The sequence below is a fragment of the Ictidomys tridecemlineatus genome, chromosome 10 (assembly GCF_052094955.1).
Source record: "Ictidomys tridecemlineatus isolate mIctTri1 chromosome 10, mIctTri1.hap1, whole genome shotgun sequence".
Lineage (NCBI taxonomy): Eukaryota > Metazoa > Chordata > Mammalia > Rodentia > Sciuridae > Ictidomys > Ictidomys tridecemlineatus.
In genome coordinates this window covers 105,072,958-105,094,988 of record NC_135486.1, presented here as the reverse complement: position 1 = coordinate 105,094,988, position 22,031 = coordinate 105,072,958, and the positions used below count along the sequence as shown (strand labels likewise).

The 22,031-nt window shown below is 50.3% G+C and overlaps 1 protein-coding gene across 10 annotated transcripts in view; it reads left to right on the top strand.

The window, feature by feature from the left end:
• The window catches only part of Mad1l1 (mitotic arrest deficient 1 like 1), a 354,495-nt gene that overhangs the window by 117,713 nt on the left and 214,751 nt on the right, over positions 1-22,031 (top strand). For 6 of the 10 annotated variants that reach the window (XM_078023582.1, XM_078023580.1, XM_078023581.1 and 3 more), the window contains one exon: positions 19,907-20,051. The exons of 1 other annotated variant lie outside the window; for it this stretch is intronic. In XM_078023582.1, the coding sequence (XP_077879708.1) occupies positions 19,907-20,051 (145 nt within the window). Of the gene's footprint in view, positions 1-3,535; positions 3,641-3,693; positions 3,716-19,906; positions 20,052-21,170; positions 21,262-22,031 lie in introns of those variants that run through there. 3 more of the 10 variants (XM_078023585.1, XM_078023588.1, XM_078023590.1) reach the window with 3 other exon arrangements.

Here is a 22,031-nt window from a genome sequence, read left to right as displayed (position 1 = left end):
ATGATAAGTGAGTCACTAGATGGGCTGGAGACCCACCCTGCTTGTGAGGAACCCCAGGTAATACAGTTGGTGCTCTCCCCGGCAGAGGTGGCCCTTTGTACCCTCTCTCCTGCTGGGCTAGACTTCCCCACTTCTTCCAGAGAGCAGAGTGAGGAAAGGAAAATCACCCACTGACCTCAGAGAACCAACAGCACCTTCATCAGGTGAGGCAGGTGGTGCCATGACATCACAGTGCCCTTGGTTCCACGTGGTGATGGGGGATGCTCTGCACAGTGGGGTTTTTCCCAAACTGGCAGCTCCAGTACAGTTGAGAAACAGGTGGAGTGACCCTAGTTGAGAGACATGCTAACAATTTCTGACCAGCACTCATCACTGTCAAGGTCATGAGAAACAAGGTGAGGCTGGCAGAGGAGCCTCAGTAGACAGGAGGAGAGATGTAGCAGGCCAGCTGGGGGAAGCTGGAGAGTCTGAGACTGTAGGTGGCAGCAGCATCGCCCCTGAACTTGGAGCACACTCATTGGCATTAGAAGTTAGTGGTAGGGCTGGGGTTGTGGCTCAGTGGCAGAGTGCTTACCTGGCATGTGTAAGGCACTGTATTTGATTCTCAGCACCATATATAAACAAATTTAAAAAAGGTCCATTAACAACTTTAAAAAAAGATATAGATAGATAGATAGATAGATTGATTTTAGTGTACAGGTGATTGAACTCAGGGGCACTTGACCACTGAGCCACATCCCCAGCCCTATTTTGTATTTTATTTAGAGACAGGGCCTCACTGAGTTTCTTAACGCCTTGCTTTTGCTGAGGCTGGTTTTGAACTCGCAATCCTCCTGCCTCAGCCTCCCAAGATGCTGGGATTACAGTTGTGTACCACCAGGCTAGCTAAAAAAAATTTTTAAATAATTTTTTAAAAAGTTAGCACTGAAGAAGTTGTGTCTGGGGTTCATGGAACTCAGCATATTTAAGGGGCTTGAATGGAGTGAGTGTAGGTGGGCAAGAGACCTTGGGAGCTGCAGGGTCCAGGATGAGTGGGAACTGTGAGAGTTTGGACAGTTCATTCCCGAAGGCTGAGCAGCAAGGATGATGAGGCACAGGTGTGTTCTGAGATCCCACTGATGTCACCGGGGTTCCTCTTGCACCAGAGCCACAGCCCCTTTGCTCTCACAGCACTCCCTGCCCATTGCTGTGTGTGCATTTCTGCAGGGGAGAAGAACTTCAATAAAGTCTGAACCAGATCTCTTAGCTTATGACCACATTGCCCCCATCTTCTCCTAGAGCCCTGCCCACAGTAGACTGCCCATGGGACCAATTAGAAGGAATAGGCAAACTGATTGATTTCTTAATATGCAAGAACTCAAGAATGTGATGTTAAATTCGTCTTTCTTTCACTACACAATGTGGTCACACACAGCCCCACACCAGCATCTTTAATTGCCAGTGGATCTCAGGCTTACAGAGGTGAAGGATTTGTCATGTTTGAAAATCAATAAAACCATGATCATAGGACCAGCTTGGCTAGAATGCTGGGGTTCCAACCACTGCCCCACCCCCAGCCTCCTATGTAGTTTTGGTTCAGTTGGTTGGCATCCTTGTGCTTCCCGTTCCTGCTCTGTTGGTGGGAATCTCTGTAGGGCCTACTGTTAGGACCCTGAGAGGGATGAAGGAAGGTGCATTTGGCCCTTGTACTGTTTTGTGGTAGTCCTTGGCGAGGGTCTTGGAGCACTTCAGAAGGACCCAGGTTTCTTGGTGCATGCCACTATGTTTGCTTGGTGCTATTTGGGGGACTGTGGGGTGCTGACATATTGGGATCAAGCTGTTCTCTGTAGACAGGCAGTTTCTAAACCTACACTCCCAACTTTCAGCTTACTGTTCTTGGTCAGGGAACAACAATCCTTTTACAACAGAGATGCCTGCGGATGATTCTTCTGCCCTAACCTGGCAGGAAAGACCAGAGCTGGTGGCCTCATGGCATGACCCTTGCAGGGTTGTGTTTATGAAATGCTTTTGCCATTTGTGTTCCCCCTCAGTGGGCCCTCATTCTGATTACTTTTTATCTCCTAGGAGTGAAACTCTGCTGTGTACAGTTCTGTGGGTCTTGACCAATATGAGCCCCAGCACCAGGGCCGTGACACAACAGCAGCACCTCCCCGGGGGCTAGTGCCCTCCTCGGTGATCAGCCCCCTGTTGCCCAGCATCTCACGCAGAGCTCTGAAGGGAGAGCTTCCCTGGGGCTGGAGCCAGGTCCTGAATGCACGGCCACCTCTTCCCTGAACTTCTCAAATTCCAGGGGCTCGTTTTGTCTTCAGGCCATCCTCCCCTCAGCTTACCAGGCTCAGGATTTTTGTCTGTATCTCCCTGTCCTCGGGCCCTCCATTCCTCCTGTTCTACCCTCACGTTAAGTGTGAGAAGATAACAGCAATTAGGGCCCGTCCAGGTCTAATCCATCACCCGCCGCAGCGTTTAAGGGACCTCTCGATGGGGTGGTGATGCTGGGTGCTGCCTGATGATCTCAGCCGCCCCTTTAGGTCTTTGTCCTGCTCCTCATCACTGGCTGAGCGATTTGTTGGAGGCTCTCATTAAAGGATGCTGGCAGCTCTTCTCCTTAATTACCGTGTTCTAAGGACTGACTGGGTTAGTTTGGTGGCTCTGGCATGAGTGAGGTTGTGTCAATACTCTAATGATTCCTCACCAAGTGCTGAGTCCTTTTTCTTCATCTTGACTTTGATTTTTTTTCATCTTGACCCTCTCTGTTAGGTGCCCTGCCTTGTGCAGCCCCATGGGGGAAGCTTCCTCCTAGGAGCGTATTTACCTGACTCCTGGCCATAGGGCCTGGGAAGGGTGGTGGACTTGTGTACTGGGTAGTTGCCCCTGGCCTGCAGGTCCTATGTCCATGGAGAAGCCATGGACCTGGGTGCCATGAAATATGAGAACTAATTCATGTTGTTTCTACAGCATGTCAAAGCAGTGCTTCTGCCCTTGGATTTTTGTGGGGGTAGAAATCTGTTAGGTGAGAATAGTATATCAGCATGGTTTTTAAAAAAATCAGTACCTTCTTGAAGTGTGATTTACAGATAGTGAAAAACAGAAGCCTCACTTTTCTCCATGAGTCTGTACCTGGTGTCACATGTACAGCATGGCCAGCACCTCAGAAACTAGGCTGCTAGAGCCTCCTCATGTGAATGTGACCCCTGTTGGAACCTCCTCCACCACAGGGTTCCCACTTGTTCCTGAACGTAATAGGCAGGTATGGTACCAGAAAAAGAGGGATAGCCTCCAGTATGCCCACCACAACATAGGTGACCCTTGAACACAAGCAGAGGAAGCTTGTCTCCATTGGGGCAGGGCCTATGGTGACACGTGTCTTCGTGTGTCAGAGTGGTGTTCATGGTGCGAAGGACCCTATTTGTACAGCCATTCTCTTGCTAATAGACCTGTGGACTGTGTCTGGATTTTGACCTCCTGAATGAGTGTGTTTGTGCAGGTCACTTGAGGACTCATGTGCTTGCCCCTTGCCCTCAGACCTGGGAACCCAGTCGTGTGGTGAACTTTGTGAGGCTGCAGGTTTCCACCAGCAGCCTGGGAATTCCAGCTGTTCCCTGTGCCCACCAGCCTTGCTGTTGGCAGCAGGAGGCATGAGGTGTGTTGTGCGTGGCTTTACTCATGACTTCTAGTGCTGGTGTGTGCAGCACCTGTCCCTTCCTGGACCATTTAGGTAACTGGCAATGTGTCCAGGGATCTTTTAGTTACGTTTTTTCCTATCTGTAATCTTTGCCTATTATTCTGTCTTTTTTAAAATTAATTTTTAGAGGAGCCTTTAATAGCCTAAGGAGGTTAGGCCTTTGTCAAAAAATATGACTTCCCAACTTGACATTTTCCCTGTTTGGTTACAGTTTTCTTCCAGATGCCAGCTTTTGATTCTTGGGTAGTCAGATATAGAAGCTGTTTCTTTTAGTGTTTCTGTTGGTTTTGTTTTTGTATGAATGTAGAAAGACTTTCTCTTTCCTAGATCATTAAAATTTCCTTTTATATTTCCCCCTTTTATGATTTCATCTTTCATGTCTAAAATCATTGATCCACCAAGACTGTCTTTTGATATAAGCTGTGTTGCATTATTTTCTGCTGCTGTAACAAAAATTTCTGAGCCTGGAAGGTTCATAAACCGCAGAAATCCATTTCTCACAGTTCTGGAGTTTGGACAAACAAGTCCAAGTCTCAGGCTCTGACAGACTCAGTGTCTGGTGAGCCACCTTCTGTCTGTGTCCTCCCCTGGGGTCTCAGAACAGGTGTGGGTGAGGCTCCTTCACTTCTGTTTCTTGATTCCCTGAGGCGACAGATAAAGGACTGTTCCTCAGGAATGTACTTTGGTGGAGGTGACCCACTACTTGCCATTCCTCTCCCATCAAGCTCCTTGTTCACAGGGGGATGATCAAAGCACTTCACTTGGGGCAGGAGGCAGAATCAGTGATATGATATACATCTAAGAGGTAAGGACTAAGAGGTATCCTGAGAGTGTAGCTGGTGGTAGTGACAGTGAGGATCTGTTGTCTGCTAACCTGGAGTGATTCTTACAGGGATCCAGAATAGCAATCCCTTTGCCTGATGATAGGGGAACACTGTCCCTGTCTTTTGGCCTTGTTTTTGTTGCCTCTTTTCCTCTGGAGTGGCCTCAGGCTTCCAGAGCTGTCTGGACCACAGGAGGTAGGAGGAGCAGCCATTCCAAGGCCTGAGGTAAATTCTAAGTGTCTTCTACAACAGCTAGTGAATTGCCATTGAGTGACGAAGATGAGCAGCAGTGGAAGTCATACAATGGCTCAGAAAATGTGTTTTCTTGTTGTGTGCTTGCTGAGCTGCATTTCCTGCTTCTAATCTGTGCTCAGCAGATGGGCCTGGCAGGGCATCGGCTCAGCAGCAGCCGCCCAGCTCTGCTCTTATGCTGTTCTCCTGCCATTTCTGAGGTGGGTGTGTGGGAGGCCCAGTGTGTACCAGCTAAGGTGGAGCTGGCAGGCTGATCCCTGGCCCTCCCAGTAAATTCAGGTCACCTGGGCCTCTTCCTTGCTGACACTGGGACATGGTAAAAACCTTGAACACCAGTGGTGGTCTCTCTGGTTGGTCAGGGCTGTCCCTTGCAGCCATCCTCTCTGTCCGAAGGTCATGGACCATTAGAAGGTGAAATAGGTGTGCATAGTCACAGAGACCTTGATTTTCCTGCATTCCATTCAGAAACTTCTAAAACTTTCTGGATTTTTGACCAATTTCTCCAAATACTGTTGAATACTGTCCCCACCCTTGTTAATACTATTACCACGAAACATCTTTTAGCTACACAGATGATGTGCTGCTCATTAATCTACAGTGAGAACTAGAATTCTTCCATGAGGTCATTGTCCTTTATGTGGCCTTTCCCCTGGTTGGGTTCATGGGGAGTCCATATCCAGTCTCTAAAGCTGATCAGGTGTTGGCCCTGGACACTTCCTCCCATGACAACTTCCTGTTCCATACCCCTCCCTGGGGGTTGGGCTCTGCCTGTGGCCTATGCCGAGCAGTGGGTGGATGGCCAGTGTGATTCAGGAGCTTTGGTTAAAGTTTGCTGCTGTGTAGAAATTGCCCTTATACCTTCATTGCCTTTTGTTTAGTCCTGTGGGGTAGTGCCTCCTTCTTGCCTGTGAATGTCCCATCTTGGCTAGGGGCTGCCTCTGTTTGGCTGTACTGTCCCTTTTTCTCACCTAGGGTGGGATGTTCATCACTGGCACTGGGCTGGGACCTGCTTTCTTACAGCCTCTGAGCAATGCCTCTGCCAGGGAGCATCTCCCTGCCCAGAGCCTGCCTTCCTGCCTTCCAGACTCACTGTTTCCTGTCTGACCTTTGCTCTTGGCTCTTGGATAGAATGGCCAACCTGTGTCACTAAAGGCACTGTGAATTTCCTCAGGCTAGAGATGTCTTATTTCATTGTGCTTCCTGGAATACCCCATAACCAGGCCATGAGAAGGTTCCCAGTGGCCACTTGAGACTTGTCAACAAAAATTTCCAAGAGGCTGGGAGAGGGCTCCTGAGTGTCAGGGAACATATCTGCCTTGCCATCAAGAGCTTTTCTGGGAAGAGTTTGAGAAGCAGATGTTGGCCTCTCAGTGTCCATCTTGCTTGCCACTAGTAAGTGGTGGGGCTGGGCTTGGACTCACTGTGTGCTGGGGTTTGCAGCATCTGGCGCTGTTCCTCTTCACCCCAGGAGGTGTGATGTGTTTGGCTCTCTTGGCGTGTTTAAAGTCTCCAGATGCCTGTGCCACCTCAGACCTCCTCTGCTGCGCAGAGCGCCTCTACTCCTCGCTGCCTGCACTCACGGGAGTTTGCCTGGCACCTCTCATGTTGTATACGCAGAGAGGTGCTGCGGCAGTTCCGACAAGCACTAACCCTGCCTTTTAAAGGTCAATTCTGTCTCAGTCAGTTCTTAAAGTTCAAGAGGAAATAAACTGCTTAGAGCTGGCATTTCTCAAGCCAAGTGTCAACTCTCCAAGCCCGAGCCCGGGGTGAGAGGAAGTGAGATTAATAAATGAGTGGCCGTGTTGACATAGCCATCGGTCAGCAGATGCCTCCTTCTGCTCCCAGCTCTCACTAAAAATAGTGGAAGAGAAACTAAGAATTCTGAAAATCTCATTTTCTCCTTTTGTTTTTATTTTCCAATGTGGGGAATGCTTTGGGGATTTTTTTATTAGTTATTGACAGCATTAACTCTGTTAGCCCTGGTTACCCACGATGTCCCCCACACAGAGAGATGGCTCTCTGTGCCGTGCATATGTGATTGACAGGGGCTGGGGACACTCCTCACCTTAGGAGAGATTGCAGAGGCCCTGGGAAGGTGCCTCACCCACCAGGGTATTGATGTTTGGGCTTTGGGTCGAGCACAGTGAAATCAATGGGAGAATAAACAGGCAGAATGGGCTTTGTTAATCAGCCTCCGCCAGGCGGCCGGAAGGATTATGATGGAGCACAGGTGCCGATCGAAGCTGGTCGAGTGCAGACAGGCTATCCCGCTCTGCTGGCCAGCGGGTGCTATTGATCGTGCGAGTGCTGGGAACCTCAGCATCAGAGCCACTAATTGGGCTGTTGGGTGATTCCAAAGAGAGAGATGTTGCTGAGATTATTCTGTCTCATCTCTTAACTGCTTGTCCGATTTGACTCACAATCTCAATTAAGCGTTGTGCCCTCACTTCTCAGAGCTCTTCTCGGCTTGGTCCTGCAGTGTGACATGCCATTCTTTCACTTGTCATGTGGACTGTTGTCCCCAGACATGGAGATTTTGGCCTAGCTCTGTGCCAGCATGTTCTGGGCAACCTCCTGGGTGGTGGCTGCAATTGCTGCCTTTACAGGAACCCCAGCCGAGCTCTCCGGGGGCCCCTCCCGCCTTCCTGTATTCCACACGCACATGCTTAGATCTCACACTCACTATGCTATGTTCTGATCATCCCTCCTCCTCCGTGTTCCCACATACGTTAGTCAGCTCTCTGTTACTGTAATGAAATACCTAAGGCAACTAACTTAGAAAAGGTTTATTTTGATTACCTTCTGGAGGTTCCAGTTCAAAATCAGGTGGCACCATGGGTTTGGGCCTTTGGCAAGGATGGCACATCATGGCAGGAGCTCGTGGCAAAGCAAACCTATGTCATAAACCAGAAAGCAGGGAGCGACTGAGAGCCCTGAGCCCCACAGTCCCCTTTGTGGGTGCACTCTAGCTGACTAAAGGACTCAGTTTTGTGGAGCAGAACTGTCACCTCCTCCCACAAGTGCTGAGCCCCCCTACCTGGGACCTCTTAGGGTCCCATCACCACCCGAGGACCAAGCTACAAACTCATGAACTCTTGGGAGATGCAGATCATATCTGGACCTGGTGAGGGTCATTGCTTCTCCCCCTCCATACACACCTCTGTTTCCATGGGTCTTCAATCCTGGGGCTGTCACATGTGTGATCCCCTGGGCTGTACTGGCTTCCAAGTCTTGTGTAGCAGCCAGAGCAGCACACAGAGGATGTTCAGGGATGCTGGCCTATTGAGTGAGAGGAGGAGGAGAGGAAGGGGTCCTCAGCTGGCTTGGCAAGGAAGCTGCCCTCTGCCATTCTGTGCGTGGTTTGGCCCTGGCCCAGTGCAGGATTTCCCTGTGTGTTTTCCCTAGCTACAGGGGCAGCTCTGTTCTTTCTACATTCCATGCCCTGCCACAGGTATTTCTTCCATGTAGGACTTGTCAGGAGGAGACAGCTTGGCCAACACAGAGACACTTTGAGAGTTTGAGAAGCATTGAGAGTGGAGTTGATGACAGATGATTAGAGCTTTGTTTCTTTGAAGGTCTGTTTTGGGGAACTTGATGTATTTTTATTAAACTCATAGTCTGATGAAGAAGGGACAAGGAGTCATGTCCAGAGACCCTGGCTCCAGCTGGCCACTGCTGTCCATGTGCCCGTTGTCTTTTGAGACCCAGAGCCCCCTATCTGGACCCTCCCTGAACTTGGCCATTGCTGCTATTCTTTTCTCTCCTTTGCTGTGTCCCTAACCCTTGCCCAGGTCCTGGTCTCTCTTAAATGGTCACAGCAGCTCTTTCTTCTTTCTCCTTCTTTCTCCTGAGTTTGTGTCCAGGGTGGGAGATGGAGTCTGGATCTCAGAAGGCTGGGGGGCTGTGGAGGGAGTGAGATAGCTGAGGATTAATGAGCCAGGGTGCCCTGTGCCAAGGCCCAGGTCATGTCCCAGCTGTGTCTCCAGGTGCAGCGTCCCTGGGAAGTATCATACCCCTGTGTGTTTGTGGCCTTAGCTAGAGCATGAGGTAGAAATCCCTCCATCCCAGGCAGGGGCTCAGTACCTCTGCTTCATCAAACACACTTTCTTGGAGAGAGACTGAGAAAGGGGTTTCTACGTGTTTTCCTGAGCTGCTTCTCCGTGTCCTTTGATGGAGTCCTATTTGCAAGAAGGCAGTGATGTATGTATAAGTGAGTTACTAGGCGGGAGGAGGCAGTGGGTTATAGATTAGCAAGGTTCTTTTCTTTTTTATTTTTTGTTGGAATTCATGAATTTGTGGGGTCTGTGGCTGGGCCAGGCTGGCAGGAGTGTCTTGTTCTGGGAGCTGCTCTCATGCCAAGATGCTGGCAGTGTTGGGATGGCCCTCAGTAAGGTGGAGCTCATGTCTTTATTTCTGTCGCTCTGTTGGTAACTCTACGTCTTTGGTGTGGTCCACAGATTGGTAGCCTTTCTCTGTAAAGGGCAAGAAGGTGAATATTTTTGTTTTTTTAGGTCACACAGTCTTCCACAGGAAACCAGCCACATATAATATGTCAGCAGTGGGCATGGCTATGTTCTGATAAAACTTTATTTACAAAAAATAAGCAGAGGGCTGTTTGTTGACCTCTGGTGTGTGAAAGAGCATAGATGACCGTCTTCCAGCCTCGCTCTGCTGCCTGCTGACTCTGTGACTGTCCATGTCTTCCTTTTCTGCAATCCCTAATAGAAAGCCATGTGCTCAGAACCTTGTCCACGGGCACATCAAGGCTGAGATGCTACACGTGAGAGTTCTCCTTCTCCTCTGCCTCCAGAAGTTGGAGCTGGGTGGCTCCAGGACATCTGCCATGTGTGCCTGCATCAGCCATCACTTCAGATCGTCTTAATTATCTATCTACATCTTTTTTTTTTTTTTTCTTCCAAAAGTTGGGCAGGAAGATACATGGTACTTGCTCAGTAAAGACTTGAGCCACTTATCAGCAACCTGGGGGCTACACTTACTGTCCTGCTCCTGCCCAATGCCCTGGCTTTGGAGGCAGCCCCACCAATGGGATTACAGGTTGGTTCCCAGTCAACTAAATTGGGTTATGCATTATGAATTGAAATTGTAAGGGGCAATTTTCCTTCTCACATTTCAAGGTCAGATGAGAGTATTTACTGGGTGGCCTCTGTTTATCTGGGAATGCAAATTGAATTTGGTGATTCAAATTGATGAGATGTTAGGAACAGAGCACTCATCAGAGGCATCATCAGGAGCAGTGACCGGGAGGCCAGACTATAGCTTTGGAGCCTGCTCCCTCGGCCGTGCAGTTGATTGGTAATTATTTCAGTCTTTGCTTTTCTCATTCTCTGGTTTTGTTTCAGCTGTTTGGATTTTTATTTTTATTTTTTTCAGAGAAATGTGTAATGACACTTGGAGGCATTTAAGATTGGAATTAGATGGCGTAAATAAAGACAGCTGCGTGCCAGGCTGAGCCTAGGCGTCGAGGGCGCCGGGGGAAGCTTGCTGCTCTGAGTCTGCGCTTGGGCACACGGTGTTTGGAGGTGGAGCAGGACTGCCTCTGCTCCCTTCTGTGTCTCTGGTTCCTTCTCCCCACTCGTTTCAAAGGCAACCTTGTCATAGTCTGTGGGCTTTGGCCACATGGGAGTGCCCATGTGGGTAGACAGTGCTCTGGACATGACTCCTGTCTGTGGCCCTGGCCAGGCTTGCTTCTCATCTGAGCTGCTCAGGTGCTTGTGGACACCACTCAAGATTATATGTGCAGTGGCATCCTGTAACCTTGAGGGCTTTGCCCCGGGGTGAGGGCAGCATACTTGTGCAGGAGAACCCTGCTGACCACCTCTGCTGCCACCCTCGGTCCTGCACAGATTTAGAAAAGGGGGTTGGGATGTGCATCTCCACCAGCTCATTACAAAGGAGCCACCCAACATACTGGACACAGATAGTTTACCCATCCCATTAAGGTGCGTGAAGAGACCCAGTGCTTGCTGGGTACTTACCTGCTTTCTACTTTCCCTATGTGACTTCTTAAGTGTGGTGTAGCCAGCTGGACTGGGTTGAGATCAGTGACTCTGAGTGTCAGTGAGAAGGCCGGAGGTTGGAGAAGTCTGTCAGTGTGCGGAGCCTCCTTGGGCGGATTCTGTGAGGCTTTGTACACATTCACTGGGCCCCTTGCTCCAGTGGAATCTCAGGGCCATGTCTCCTTGCTTCTCTCCAGAAGCAGCTATTGATTTCCTTCTCAAAAGTACCTAGACGTGAGCCCTTGCATTGGCCACGCTGCCTCTGTGGGACTGATTCCATGGCTGACCTGACCTACTCACAAGAAAGAATATGTATGTCTCCCCCCCCCCCCCCACACACACATGACCTTCTGCGGTGGCAGGGAAGGGGTTTAGGAGCTTGGCATCAGTACAGTGCTGCCTTTGCCTTCTGGAAACCTTTGCCTGGTCTGTGCTCCATCTAAAATTTTACCACCTTTGTCTTTGCCCCTTTCAAGCTCCAGCGGTAGACAGGGGTTCTGCTGTATTGCTTCTTCCAGCCCCTGTAAACATGGCTGCTTGCATTTCCTGAAATGTAAACTCAGCATACTCTCAAGCATGTGCATGTGGTATGGGAGGTTGTCCTGGCAGACAGTGCTCTCTGTCAGAATTGGAGGATTCCTCCAGGCCCAGGCCAGGTGCATCCAGTGGACAGTCTTTCTCAGTCCCTGCCAGCCTCCTAGGCCTGCCTGCTGTCCTCTGTCCCAAGAACCCTGTGCAGAATGCTTCCTGCTTTTCCACTGTGCCCTCACCTGGAGCCACCTGACATATTCCTGCTGCTGTTCCCCAAATGGGCTGTAAATTCCACAACACCTGCTGTCTGCACCGTTCTCTTGAAGCCCTGGAACTCTGTCTCCTCTGCCTTGGCATGTCCATGAGCAGCCTAGTATTCGGTGAGGTGCTACAGGCTTCATTCCATGATTCCACTTCTTAGAGGTGGCCTGTCATCAGTATGAACTGAAACAACAGGGATTTGTTGAAGAGCCACTCTGCACGGCACTTGGATGTGGAGTAGAGATCTGAACAGTTGCCACCTCTGCCCTCTTGGCATGCAGGAGGGCAGGAAGGCATTAAGCACATAAATGTGTGTTAATATGGCAAGTCATGACATGGGGGAAAGAACAGGGGCCATGAGATCAAATAGTAAAGGTGACTTAAACTAGGTGGTAGGCAGGAAGGTGCTTGTCTGATGGGGGCATCAGGTGAGAGAGTTCTCTAGGATGCATGCACAGCCACCCAAAGCCTGAGGTGACAGGCGTGAATGTGTGGATAGGGAGTGTGGCCATGGTACCTGGGAAGCAGCTGGGGGAGGCGGGCTTACCTGACCTGGTGCTCCTGCAGTGTGTGAGCAGGAGTCATGGAGAGGCTCCAGGGATGAGACTGTGCTGAGTTTACATTTCAGGGTCGATTTGGTGGCTAGGAGGATGAGTGGGGTCCATGAGGGCAGTGATGGCAGCCAGGAGGCCATGGAGTAGTCACACCCGAACCTGGAATGGAGCTTGGCTCTGAATGTTCTCTGGAGGCTTCACTGTACCCTGGATGTAGTAGGGAAGGGAAGCTCAGGGAGGCTCCTTGGTGCTGCCTGGTGGGGTTTGGTGAGTGTCGATCCCTTCACAGGGATGGGAAGATTCGAGGACAAGCAGGCCCTGGGGGGTCCTCTCCTCAGCACATGGACTGGGTGATATTTCCCTAAGTGGGAGCCTTGCTTTGGGCTCCACTCTTCCCCAGATACCAAGCCCATTTCTACCTCCTTCTGGCTATCTGGGCTTTGTGCTGGCCTGGGTAGGAATTCCTGTCTAGAGAGCACTATTCAGACATTTATCCTTTCTCTCTACTCTAATTGCTTCTTTCAAAGGCACTGATCTGGACATGCTCTGGATGGGCTTTGCCCTTCCTTGGACTGTGGACCATAGAAACCTCTGGTTTCCCTCCTGTCTGCTGCCAAAAGGAGGGCGCCGTGACTCTGGGTCAGTTGTCTATGGATTGCCTTAACAGCCAGGACAGGGCGGGACTGTGGGGAGTGCAGCCCTGCTTTCCTGACTGCCCTGAGACCTCTTGCAGGGCACACTTGGGCCACTGGCTCCTACTGCCCATAGTACTTATGAGCTCCTCTGTGCTGGGTGCTGTGACCTATACTTTATTGGCAATAACTTGGAAACTAAAACTTCTTTTGGAGGCAGTTGGAGAAAGGGAGCTTCTTACTCCATCTTCAGGCGAGTGCCCACCTGGAAAGGGTATGATCAGCTTCTTCCTCCTATTTTGCAGAATGTTTAGTCTCCTGTCCATGTGTTACTGGTTTTTCAGGCTACACCGGCCAGAAATAAAGCCCAGGTTCACCTGGAAATCTTAAGCAAGTCTTCTGAAATCTGGTCATCATTGATTCTCTGTGGGGCCCCGTCCTAGTGTTTGGCTAGCCACAGTGGTCTCTTTGTTGGGAGAAATTCTCACCAAGTAGTCTTTTCACCTTGGAGGGCTCAGTATGAGATTTCTCGCCCCTTGTAACCGAGCTGCTGTCTCCCGTTGCTTTTGCCTGTTCCCGCAGACCACCTGGAGCAGGCATCCCCGACACCGCAGGCAGTCCTCTGTGCTCTTATCTGTGTTCACTGTTCGTTTGCCCTTTCCTCAGTTGTTGGGGGTTCCCCTAGCACCCTTTTCTCACTTCACTGAGACTAGCCTTATTTATCTTTGCCCCTTTCAAGCTCCTTTGGCAGACAGTGGTTCTGGGGTCTCGTCTGCTGCCTCAGAGCATCATGCCGCCCCATCCCATTGGACTGCTGATCAGCTCACTGTCTATTAGACTCTGACATCCTCTTATCTGTCAGTGCCCATCTTGATGGAGTGTGCAGCTGTCTTCTGGGCCCAGGATGGGGGCCTGGCACACACTCCAGGTTTAGTTCATTGGTGGGACCGCTGGCCCTCACCCTGTCTTCCATTTCCTAATCCTGCCTATGATTCTTCCTAGCTAGATTCTTCTACTCACTAGACAAGCAGAGTTCTAGAATTTCTTTCAGCTCCTGGAGATTTCCTGATGTGCTGGGAGGGAGCCATGTCATAATGCCCTGCTCCTCCTCTGCACAGTGGGGACTGTGTAGGTAACAGTGCAACAGATCCAGCCCAGAGGCCTGGCTCTGGGGTAGGTCAGCACCCTTGCATGGCCTGAGAGATTGGGGCATTTTATCCCTGAGGTAGGCATATGGCATGGCACCAGTTGGTGGGTGGCTTGACTTGGGCTGACTCTGGCTGTTGCCATCACTGCTGTGGTGCTCCAGGACTTGGTCATCCACAGAGTAATGAGAGGCTGTGGAGGGCAAGCATTTGCTGTTTCCTGTTGGGGACACAGTGGCCTGACCCAGGTGACTCAGTCATGTGGGTCTGCATTTACCCATTTGCAAAAAGGAGAATGCCAAAAATCACTTGTGTTACTGTTTTTCTTTCTTTTTTTTTTTTGTTTGTTGTTTTTATATTTTGTGGTGCTGGGGAGTGAATGCAGGGACTCAAGCATGCTAGACAAGCAGTCTACCATTGAACTCCATCCACAGTCCTCTTGGTGGGCATTTTTTCTCCTAGTTTAAGTGTTAGTAGTCTTTTCCATATTTTTTATTGGTACATTATTGTCCATAATAGTAGGATTGTTAGTGGATTTTGATCTGTGTCTATGACTAAGAATAAAGGTGTTTTTAAGGACTTTGCAACAGTTTGAATTAAATTTTATCAATATTTTCCTGCAGAGTTTTATGCAAAAGAGCAATTACTGAAAACAATGTACCCATGCAATTATATTTGTAACTTAACCAATTGGAGACCACCCACAGATTGGCACACGCTGTCAGGGAAATGTTTGAGCAGCCATCAGAAAGCTTCCTGTGTCAGCTCTTGTCCAGGTGTTACGGATAAGAAGGTGATTGTAATGAATTCAGGTCCCCATCACAAAAGTACCAGAGTCTGGGACTCAAACAATGAACATTCCTTTCTCTCATTTTTGGAGCTGAAAAGTCCTTGGCCCCTGCAGATCACTGGTGCCTGGCGAGAGCTGTCATCCTGGTTCAGTGTTGTTTCTCACTGTGTTCTTACAGCGAGAGAGTGGAGATGGGAAGGCAGGGGACTTCTTATAGGAACACTCATTCCAGCATGAGGATTCTTCCCTTGTGATCTAGTTGTCCAGGGCTACACCTCCAAACACTGTCATGTTAGGATTTAGATTCAAAATACAAATTTGGGGACACAGATAAATTCAGTCCATTATAGGGGTGGTGCTTAGCTCAGAGTTCTTGTTTTGGCTTTGGGACTGGTTGTGGCTACTGAGGCACCTTTGTGTCCCTGGGTTTGCACACCAGGCAGGGCTCAGGCACTGTGACCATGCAGCCCCTCACTCATCCCAAGCATGCAGGATGCACTGTACCTCCTGCCCTGCTCCTTTTCAGAGGCAGTCCCTCGTGGTGGCCATGTTGTCTAGGAATCTCAGTGTCTGTTTGCACACATGTCCTTTCTTTGCCCTGTTAGTGCTTGGGCTGCCAGGCTGGAGCTGTGAGAAGACAGACAGCAGAGCTGGTGACATGCTGGGCCGAGCAAGGGAAGAAGCTCAGCCAGCAGTCTCTTGGAGAAGGTTGTGAAAATGTCTCCTGCCACTCTGGAGTCTCTTGTGTCCTTTCCTTGTTCCTTCAAGTGGATATTCTTAGCCTGAGTTTCTGATGAAGACTTCATAAAAGTGGACTGCAGTGGCCTGCCACTTACAAAGATGGCTTCTCAAAAGCATGGACTGTTTCTCTCACTAGATGCCGCCTCAAAAAGGCATCGATCGATAAACATGCCCAGCTTCTCCTTGAAGCACCAAGAGCTTTGTTTTGAACTCCCAAAGGCTCATGGAAATACTGCTGACCTTAGAGTTCAGCTTGGCATGGAGCTAGAAGTTTAATTTTTTATGAGCTCTCTTCTTCCCTTAGAAGAAAGGCTGAGCGTGAACAGAGGGAGCTTCCCAATGGGGATGGACCCGCAGCCTGGGAACTGGTGTGGGTTAGTGCTGTGGGATTTGGTCACCCAGTTGCTTCTGAGCCAGGGAGGCCCTCAGAAAGCCTGTGGGACAGAACGGAGAGGTCCTGTTCTGATCCAGGGTTACTGTCCCACCCACTTGCATCCTTGGGTTCAGTAGCACTTGCTTGGGAGCCTTTGGGCTCTGTGTGTGTGTTGAGGAGGGGCCATCCTCCCTCTTTTCACCATATTTTAGTCCTTCTCATTGTCTTGGGCCTTCAGGCGAAATTGTCTCTTCACTGCCCACAGTACTCTGCCTCTTCCTGCTTCAACAGGACCGGCCCCTGGAACGCGTGAACAACACTCTTCCACACTGTTTTCTGTTTTATAAGCAAGAGCTGGTCTCTTCTTGCCTATGCCCTCTACTGACCTAGTTTTGGCTCACCTCTGTGGCCTAGCAAAGGCCCCAAAAGGGCTGTCCTTGCTTTCTGACTTTGCTCCCTTTCATCCTCTTGAGTCTTTGTGTAGGCCCCTCCCTGTCTGCCCTGTGTCTCCCTTCTGATCCTCACTTACCTCCTGTTGGGCCGTGAGTCCTACTTCTGCAGTGCTGCTGCTGGGCTGATGTGAATACCACCTTCTGCCTGCCCTTCTCCTGCCACCGACATGTGGTGCCCTTCCTTCCTTTGCCTGTGTGCCTTCAGTACCTTCCAGTATGCCTCCTGATGTGAGAACACAGCACTCATTTTTTCTGTCTTTGCCACTGCCAGTTGCAAAGTTTCCTCTCAGTTAGAGTCCCCTCTGTGTGTTCCATCTTGCAGTGCTGGGACCTGCAGCCCTCTGCAACTGTCTGACTGGTGCCTTGTCAGCCCATAGTGGGTACTAGAGAGACATGGCCAGAATGGAGGAAGAGTAGGGGGAGGGGGAGGGGGCTGGGGCTGGGGCCCTGCCCTTGGCTTGTCCTGCCTGTGGCCACCTTCCTTTCCTTCAGACACTTCCTTATCACCACACAGCAGCTGTATCCAGTCTTCAGCTTTTCCAGAGTTCAGTAGCAGCAGCCTTTGCAAGCTTGGCCCTCTTCAGAGGCCTGGGCCCAGACCCTGCAGGGCTCCCACCTGGCTCAGACACCATCAATGCTCTATACCACGGGTCCCTCTTCTGAGGTTTCCAGATTTTAATTATTTCAGTCTTTCCCTTTTGTCATGAAGTCCAAGGAATTATAGCTGTTCAGTTGTTGCCTCCCACAGTCTTTGGATTGTTCCTTTTGCCCTGTATCACTCAGTTTATGTCTGGTTAACTGTACATTGCATTAGTAAACTCTCTGTGCATGTGATCCATGTGGGTGGAGTCCATGAGGCAGGCCCTTGGCTGTTCAATGCCTCTTGTTTTTCTAGTGCTCCTGACCCCCAGCGAGGTTCTGCAGAGTACTCAGGAACTCAGTCTCCCTGTCACCTGCTGAAGTAGGGTTTTTAAGTCTATGTTTATCTCTTGGAAAATTTGGAAACCAGATAACTGCCCTGGGAACTGCCCAATAGATGTGGAACCGTGATTGTGCCCAGTCTGGTAGCTCTCAGAGGTCTTATCTCCCCTGCCACGGGCAGGGCAGTGGGCTGCAGTTGGTGCTGTCTTGCCTACTAGAGTCTCTTGTAGGACTGAGTATTCTTCTGGCTTATTTCTTTTCCTTCTCACTTGAGGAAATGCATTTTGCTCTTGAGAGAGCATGGATTTTCTTTGTGACCTGGTGAGTGAGCTTTTCCAACCTGGGTGTCATACCCTACCCCTTAGAGGCCCCGTTCTCTCTTGTGGGGGCCATGGAGCACAGCTCCTGCCACCGCCTGCAGCTGCTGTGTACTTGGGAATCTTGGATCTGGGCAGAAGGCTTGGGTCAGGGCATCTCCATGCCTGGTGTCCTCTCCTCCCTATAGTGGCTGGGGCCCATCTATGTCATGCTAGTATCTGGCTCAGACTTGGTACTGGGTTCCTGGTGCCCAGTTCTGCAACATGACTCTGTGGCACCAAGCACAGGTCCTTAGGATCACAAAAGAATAGCAGATATGGCATGGCCTCCTGTCCCTTTGCAACTGCAGTGGGTGGGGAGGGCCCAGCTCTCCCCACAGATATGATGATGTTGTGCTTCTAGTGTGTAGGACGTGGGGTTTGTCACTCTCTTTTCAAGCCTACACTAACCCCCTTGTGCTAAGGACAGCTTCTCAGAGTGTTTTCTTACCCTTCAACCCTATCTAATGTCGTACTGTGCCCTGTCACCTTACAGACGCATTGCCACATTCCTTCCTCTGTGTATATGACTCTTCAAACAGCAGATCGAATGCTACCATTCTTCTAATTAAATTACCCACTTTGGAGCAGTGATTTAAGGTGCTTGTGAACCTCCCCACCTGAATTCAATGATTCAAGAGTCGATTTCACAGTTCTTGATTATTAAATTGGTCTATGAATAGTTTTAAATTGAACTGGAACTCAAAATAGCCTCTTAATATATCTGTTTCCAGTGAATAATTGCACTTGTTTTATACTGTGGCTTTGGTTATGGAGCACCTAGAGGTGCAGGTGGCAGTGGCTGACTCTGCATTTGGAGTAGAGATCAGTGCCAGGCTTTCCGAGTGGGTTTATTGAATGAAATGCCAGCATCTTGATTCTGAGCCTTGGTTCCAGCTTCCATGGTCTTGCAGGCCTCTGGTTGGCTTGTCCCAGGCAGCCTACACCAGTGTTCCCTGCCACACTCAACAGGACTAAGGCCGATACCAGATCCCTTAGAAAGTTCCATAAATCTTTGATTTACATTCACTTTCGAGTTATATTTTTGCTGCTTAAAGAATTTTACTAAATTATAATTTAGAAAATCCAGTAAGTACTCATTCATGTGAAAGAGAAAAAATTTGCAGTAGAGACTACCTCTAAAGAAATCGTTATCTATCGCCCTTATGAGTTAAGGTTTCCTTGAAATCATGTAATCAAAACAAATAGAAATAATTGGATGCCAAAGATAATCTCAGACTGCAGATGTCCTTCACAGCCCATCCCCAAATTTCAAAATTTCAAAGTGGCCCCATCATTCTTATTGTCACCTCTCATAAATGTTATGAATGTTACCTTATATGAGAACCCTATCATCCTGTTCATGTTTTATTTTCAAGGATTGGTTAGGATTTTCTTTGGGAAGAAATCTTTGCCAGTGAAGGAGATAAACCCTGCTCCCTCTTCACATGCTAATGTGCCCTCCTGGTGCACTGGCCCTGCCTCACTCACTCTCTTAATCATGACCATTGCTTGTCCCTCCCTAGTGGATCTTAGGAACCCTTAAGCATTGGCTGGAGTTCTCTGGTGCTGACAGCATTCACCAGGGTCCTGAGCCGGCCTCTGAAGGACCAGCCAGCTTCATGCCTGTGCTGGGCATGGCTGTGGGGGAATTGGTGGCATTGAGAGATCAGGGGTCATGGCTCTCCCAAGCATACTTTGGGAGATTGCCCTCTGCTTGGAGAGCTCCTGCCTTCTCTGGTCTGAAGAGATGTGTTGCCAGAGGATGGACCAGAAGGCCATCTGGATGGAGGTGGTATGATGCTGGGGAGACATGAGGAGACAGAGGCTGTGGGGATGCAAAGGGAAGGGGGATGTTGAAGCTGGAGACGGGCAGGAAACATCAGCTGGCTGCACAGAGGCAGGGAGAGGGCTCAGCCTGGCTGCACCCTAGGGTCTCTCCCACACTATAGGCCCAGTGTGTGGCCGCGAGGGTTTCGATGGGCAGAAAGTCTTAGGGACTGTGCAGCCCCCTCCATGCTGCACATCTGCGCCAACTGTGATTCACATGGGAAGTGCTTGTGCTGGCAATTTAGCTCATTCAGAAGTCCCGTACTGAAGCACTGCGTGGCTGACAATTTTTCCCATTGTGTATGGAGTTGAGCTTCCCTCCCCCTCCTGCCGTGTGCTGGGATCACCCTGGGCGTCTATTTGAAATCCAGAAACTCCTGAAAGGCGTTAAGTAGCTATTCAGGAGTGAGGAAATGACAGCGAGGCGGCTGCACGTGCAGCTCTATTTTAGGGCATCCTGGTGGGGCTCGCTGTGGGGAATCATCCCAGGGCCTTGGGGTGGTCTCATCAGACCTTATCACTCCCCTTTTGTCTTCCTTGCACAGTGCCCGGGGACTGGAGAAGGCCCAGCAGCAGCTCCAGGAGGAGGTCCGGCAAGTCAGTAGCCAGCTGCTAGAGGAGAGGAAGAAGCGGGAGACCCATGAGGCACTGGCCCGGAGGCTCCAGAAGCGTGTTCTATTGCTGACCAAGGTACAGGTCCACTGAAGTGTGGCCAGGCCTGCCCCACCACTTGCACACCTGTCCTTTTCTCTCTGGCACCACACCTTTGTGCAGACTTTTGCATGGCTGCTGCCAGTGGTCTGTGCCCTCATGTCTCATATAGCATAGCATGCCACTGCCTGGAAACCACAGGCCGTGGGCAACACAAACCTTCTGCCAAAGAGGATGCATCTTGGCAGCTTGATCAGGCAGTTTGGTTAGGCTGTGTGCTCTTACCCCGAATTGTCAGGAAAGTCCTTGGAGTGCCAGGGTCTCCTCAATCCTGTATTTCCAGGAGGCCTTGCTTTTTGCAGTCTCTCTCTAGCAACCTGTGTTTCCTGGCCTGGTGCCACACCCTGGTGGAGCCTTTTGTGTAATCGCTGGTCTTTTGCAGGGCCCTGACTGGGGTCAGCATCCTTGAGACCCAGTGGGCAAGGCAGCCTTCCCATCCTTCACTGTCTATAAGTGTAGAGGAAACTGAAGTGGGCTTTGGTCTTGGGTGTAGAATGAGGCTGGTCCCGTGTTTCCAGCTGTGCAGGATGGGACACACTTGTTTTCCCTACTCAGTGGTTCTGTCTGGCCTCTGTGCCTTTTCTAATTGTTCTTGCCTGAGGGGTTCCAACATCTGGCGTGTTAAGCCAATGTTACTCAGGCACAAATGGTTTTTGGTGAGTATTATTTAATAAAACATTGCCATGGACATTGAAATTTCAAAAGGCAAGGAAGAAAAAGGCCAAATCTGTCCCCAAGCACACTCTGTGTAAGGGTGGGGCATCAGATTGCTGGGCAGAGACTCCCCACCTGTCCACACTGCTGTCAAGTGGGCAGAGGGAGCTGTGTTGACCCCCCACTCTGCCCCAGGAAAGGGGATGTGCCCAGGAAGTACCAGAAGCCGTGCCTGAACAGTGTCTGCCAGCTCTTGATCATGTCTAGTGATCCAGATAAAGCCAGGTTCTTTATCTCTGGAACCCCCTGCTTATGAAGCTTTCAGAAAACGAGTCATATTTCAGCTGCTACATGCTGCTGTTCCCTGGCCGCCTCTGCTCGCTTCTTGGCAGCACCTAGATATCTGTGCAAAGAAGACCTCATGTTTGTCTTGGCATCATGCAGGGCTTCCCAGGACTTGAGTGGAGGCCAGACCCTCTCTTCAGCTCCAGAGGCTAACTTGGGAGCCCTGGCCTTGCAGGTGGATCCCAGGGAGGTGAGTTCCCAAAGTGTCTTCATAGGTAGCTCAAAACCAGGACCTTGCTCCTTGAGAGAAGGCACTCAGATCTTGGGTAGCCATTCTGCAGCCTCCCCGGGCAAGGCTTTGGGCCTTAGTCACCCTCCCTTCTTTCCAAATTTGTCCACTGGTGTCAGTATGAGGTGCCTGTGATGTGACTACATGGCCACGGGCCTCACAGGATTTAGTCCAGTGGGAATGAGGCAGCAGTGATAATGCTCACTGGCACCCGCCCCTTCCTGCTAGCTTCCTGAAAACACTGCTGCGAGGACGCGGGAGGAGTTACCTGGTGTAAAGTTAACGTGCAGACCCGAGGAATTTACAATTCATGAGAGCATGTGTAGACCAGGGAAGAGGAAGGAGGTTCATCATCTAAAAGCTGCTTTTGGGGTCAGCATACAGATATGTGGAAGCAGGCCAAGATGAACACCTAGTCCAGCAGCCGTGGGAGTGGGCTCCCTCAGTCCCTGCAACAGGGGGTGCATAGCATGGGCTGCCCAGGCAGTGCTGGCTATTGAGGGGCTTTGGGCCCTCAGAGTGGGATGGGGGGAGCCAGGCTGTGTGGTTGTTTGTTTGGCACCTTGACCAGGCAACCTTCCTGTGGCATGGGGAGTGGGAACTCAGGTCTGGGAGCCTGGCTTTTCCCTGGGATCTCAAAACCACCTCTCAGTGTCTCTGGGTCTCAGTTTCCCCTCTCTGCAGGATGGCCCCAGGGCCCTTGGAATGTGACCATAGTGAGTGGGTACGTA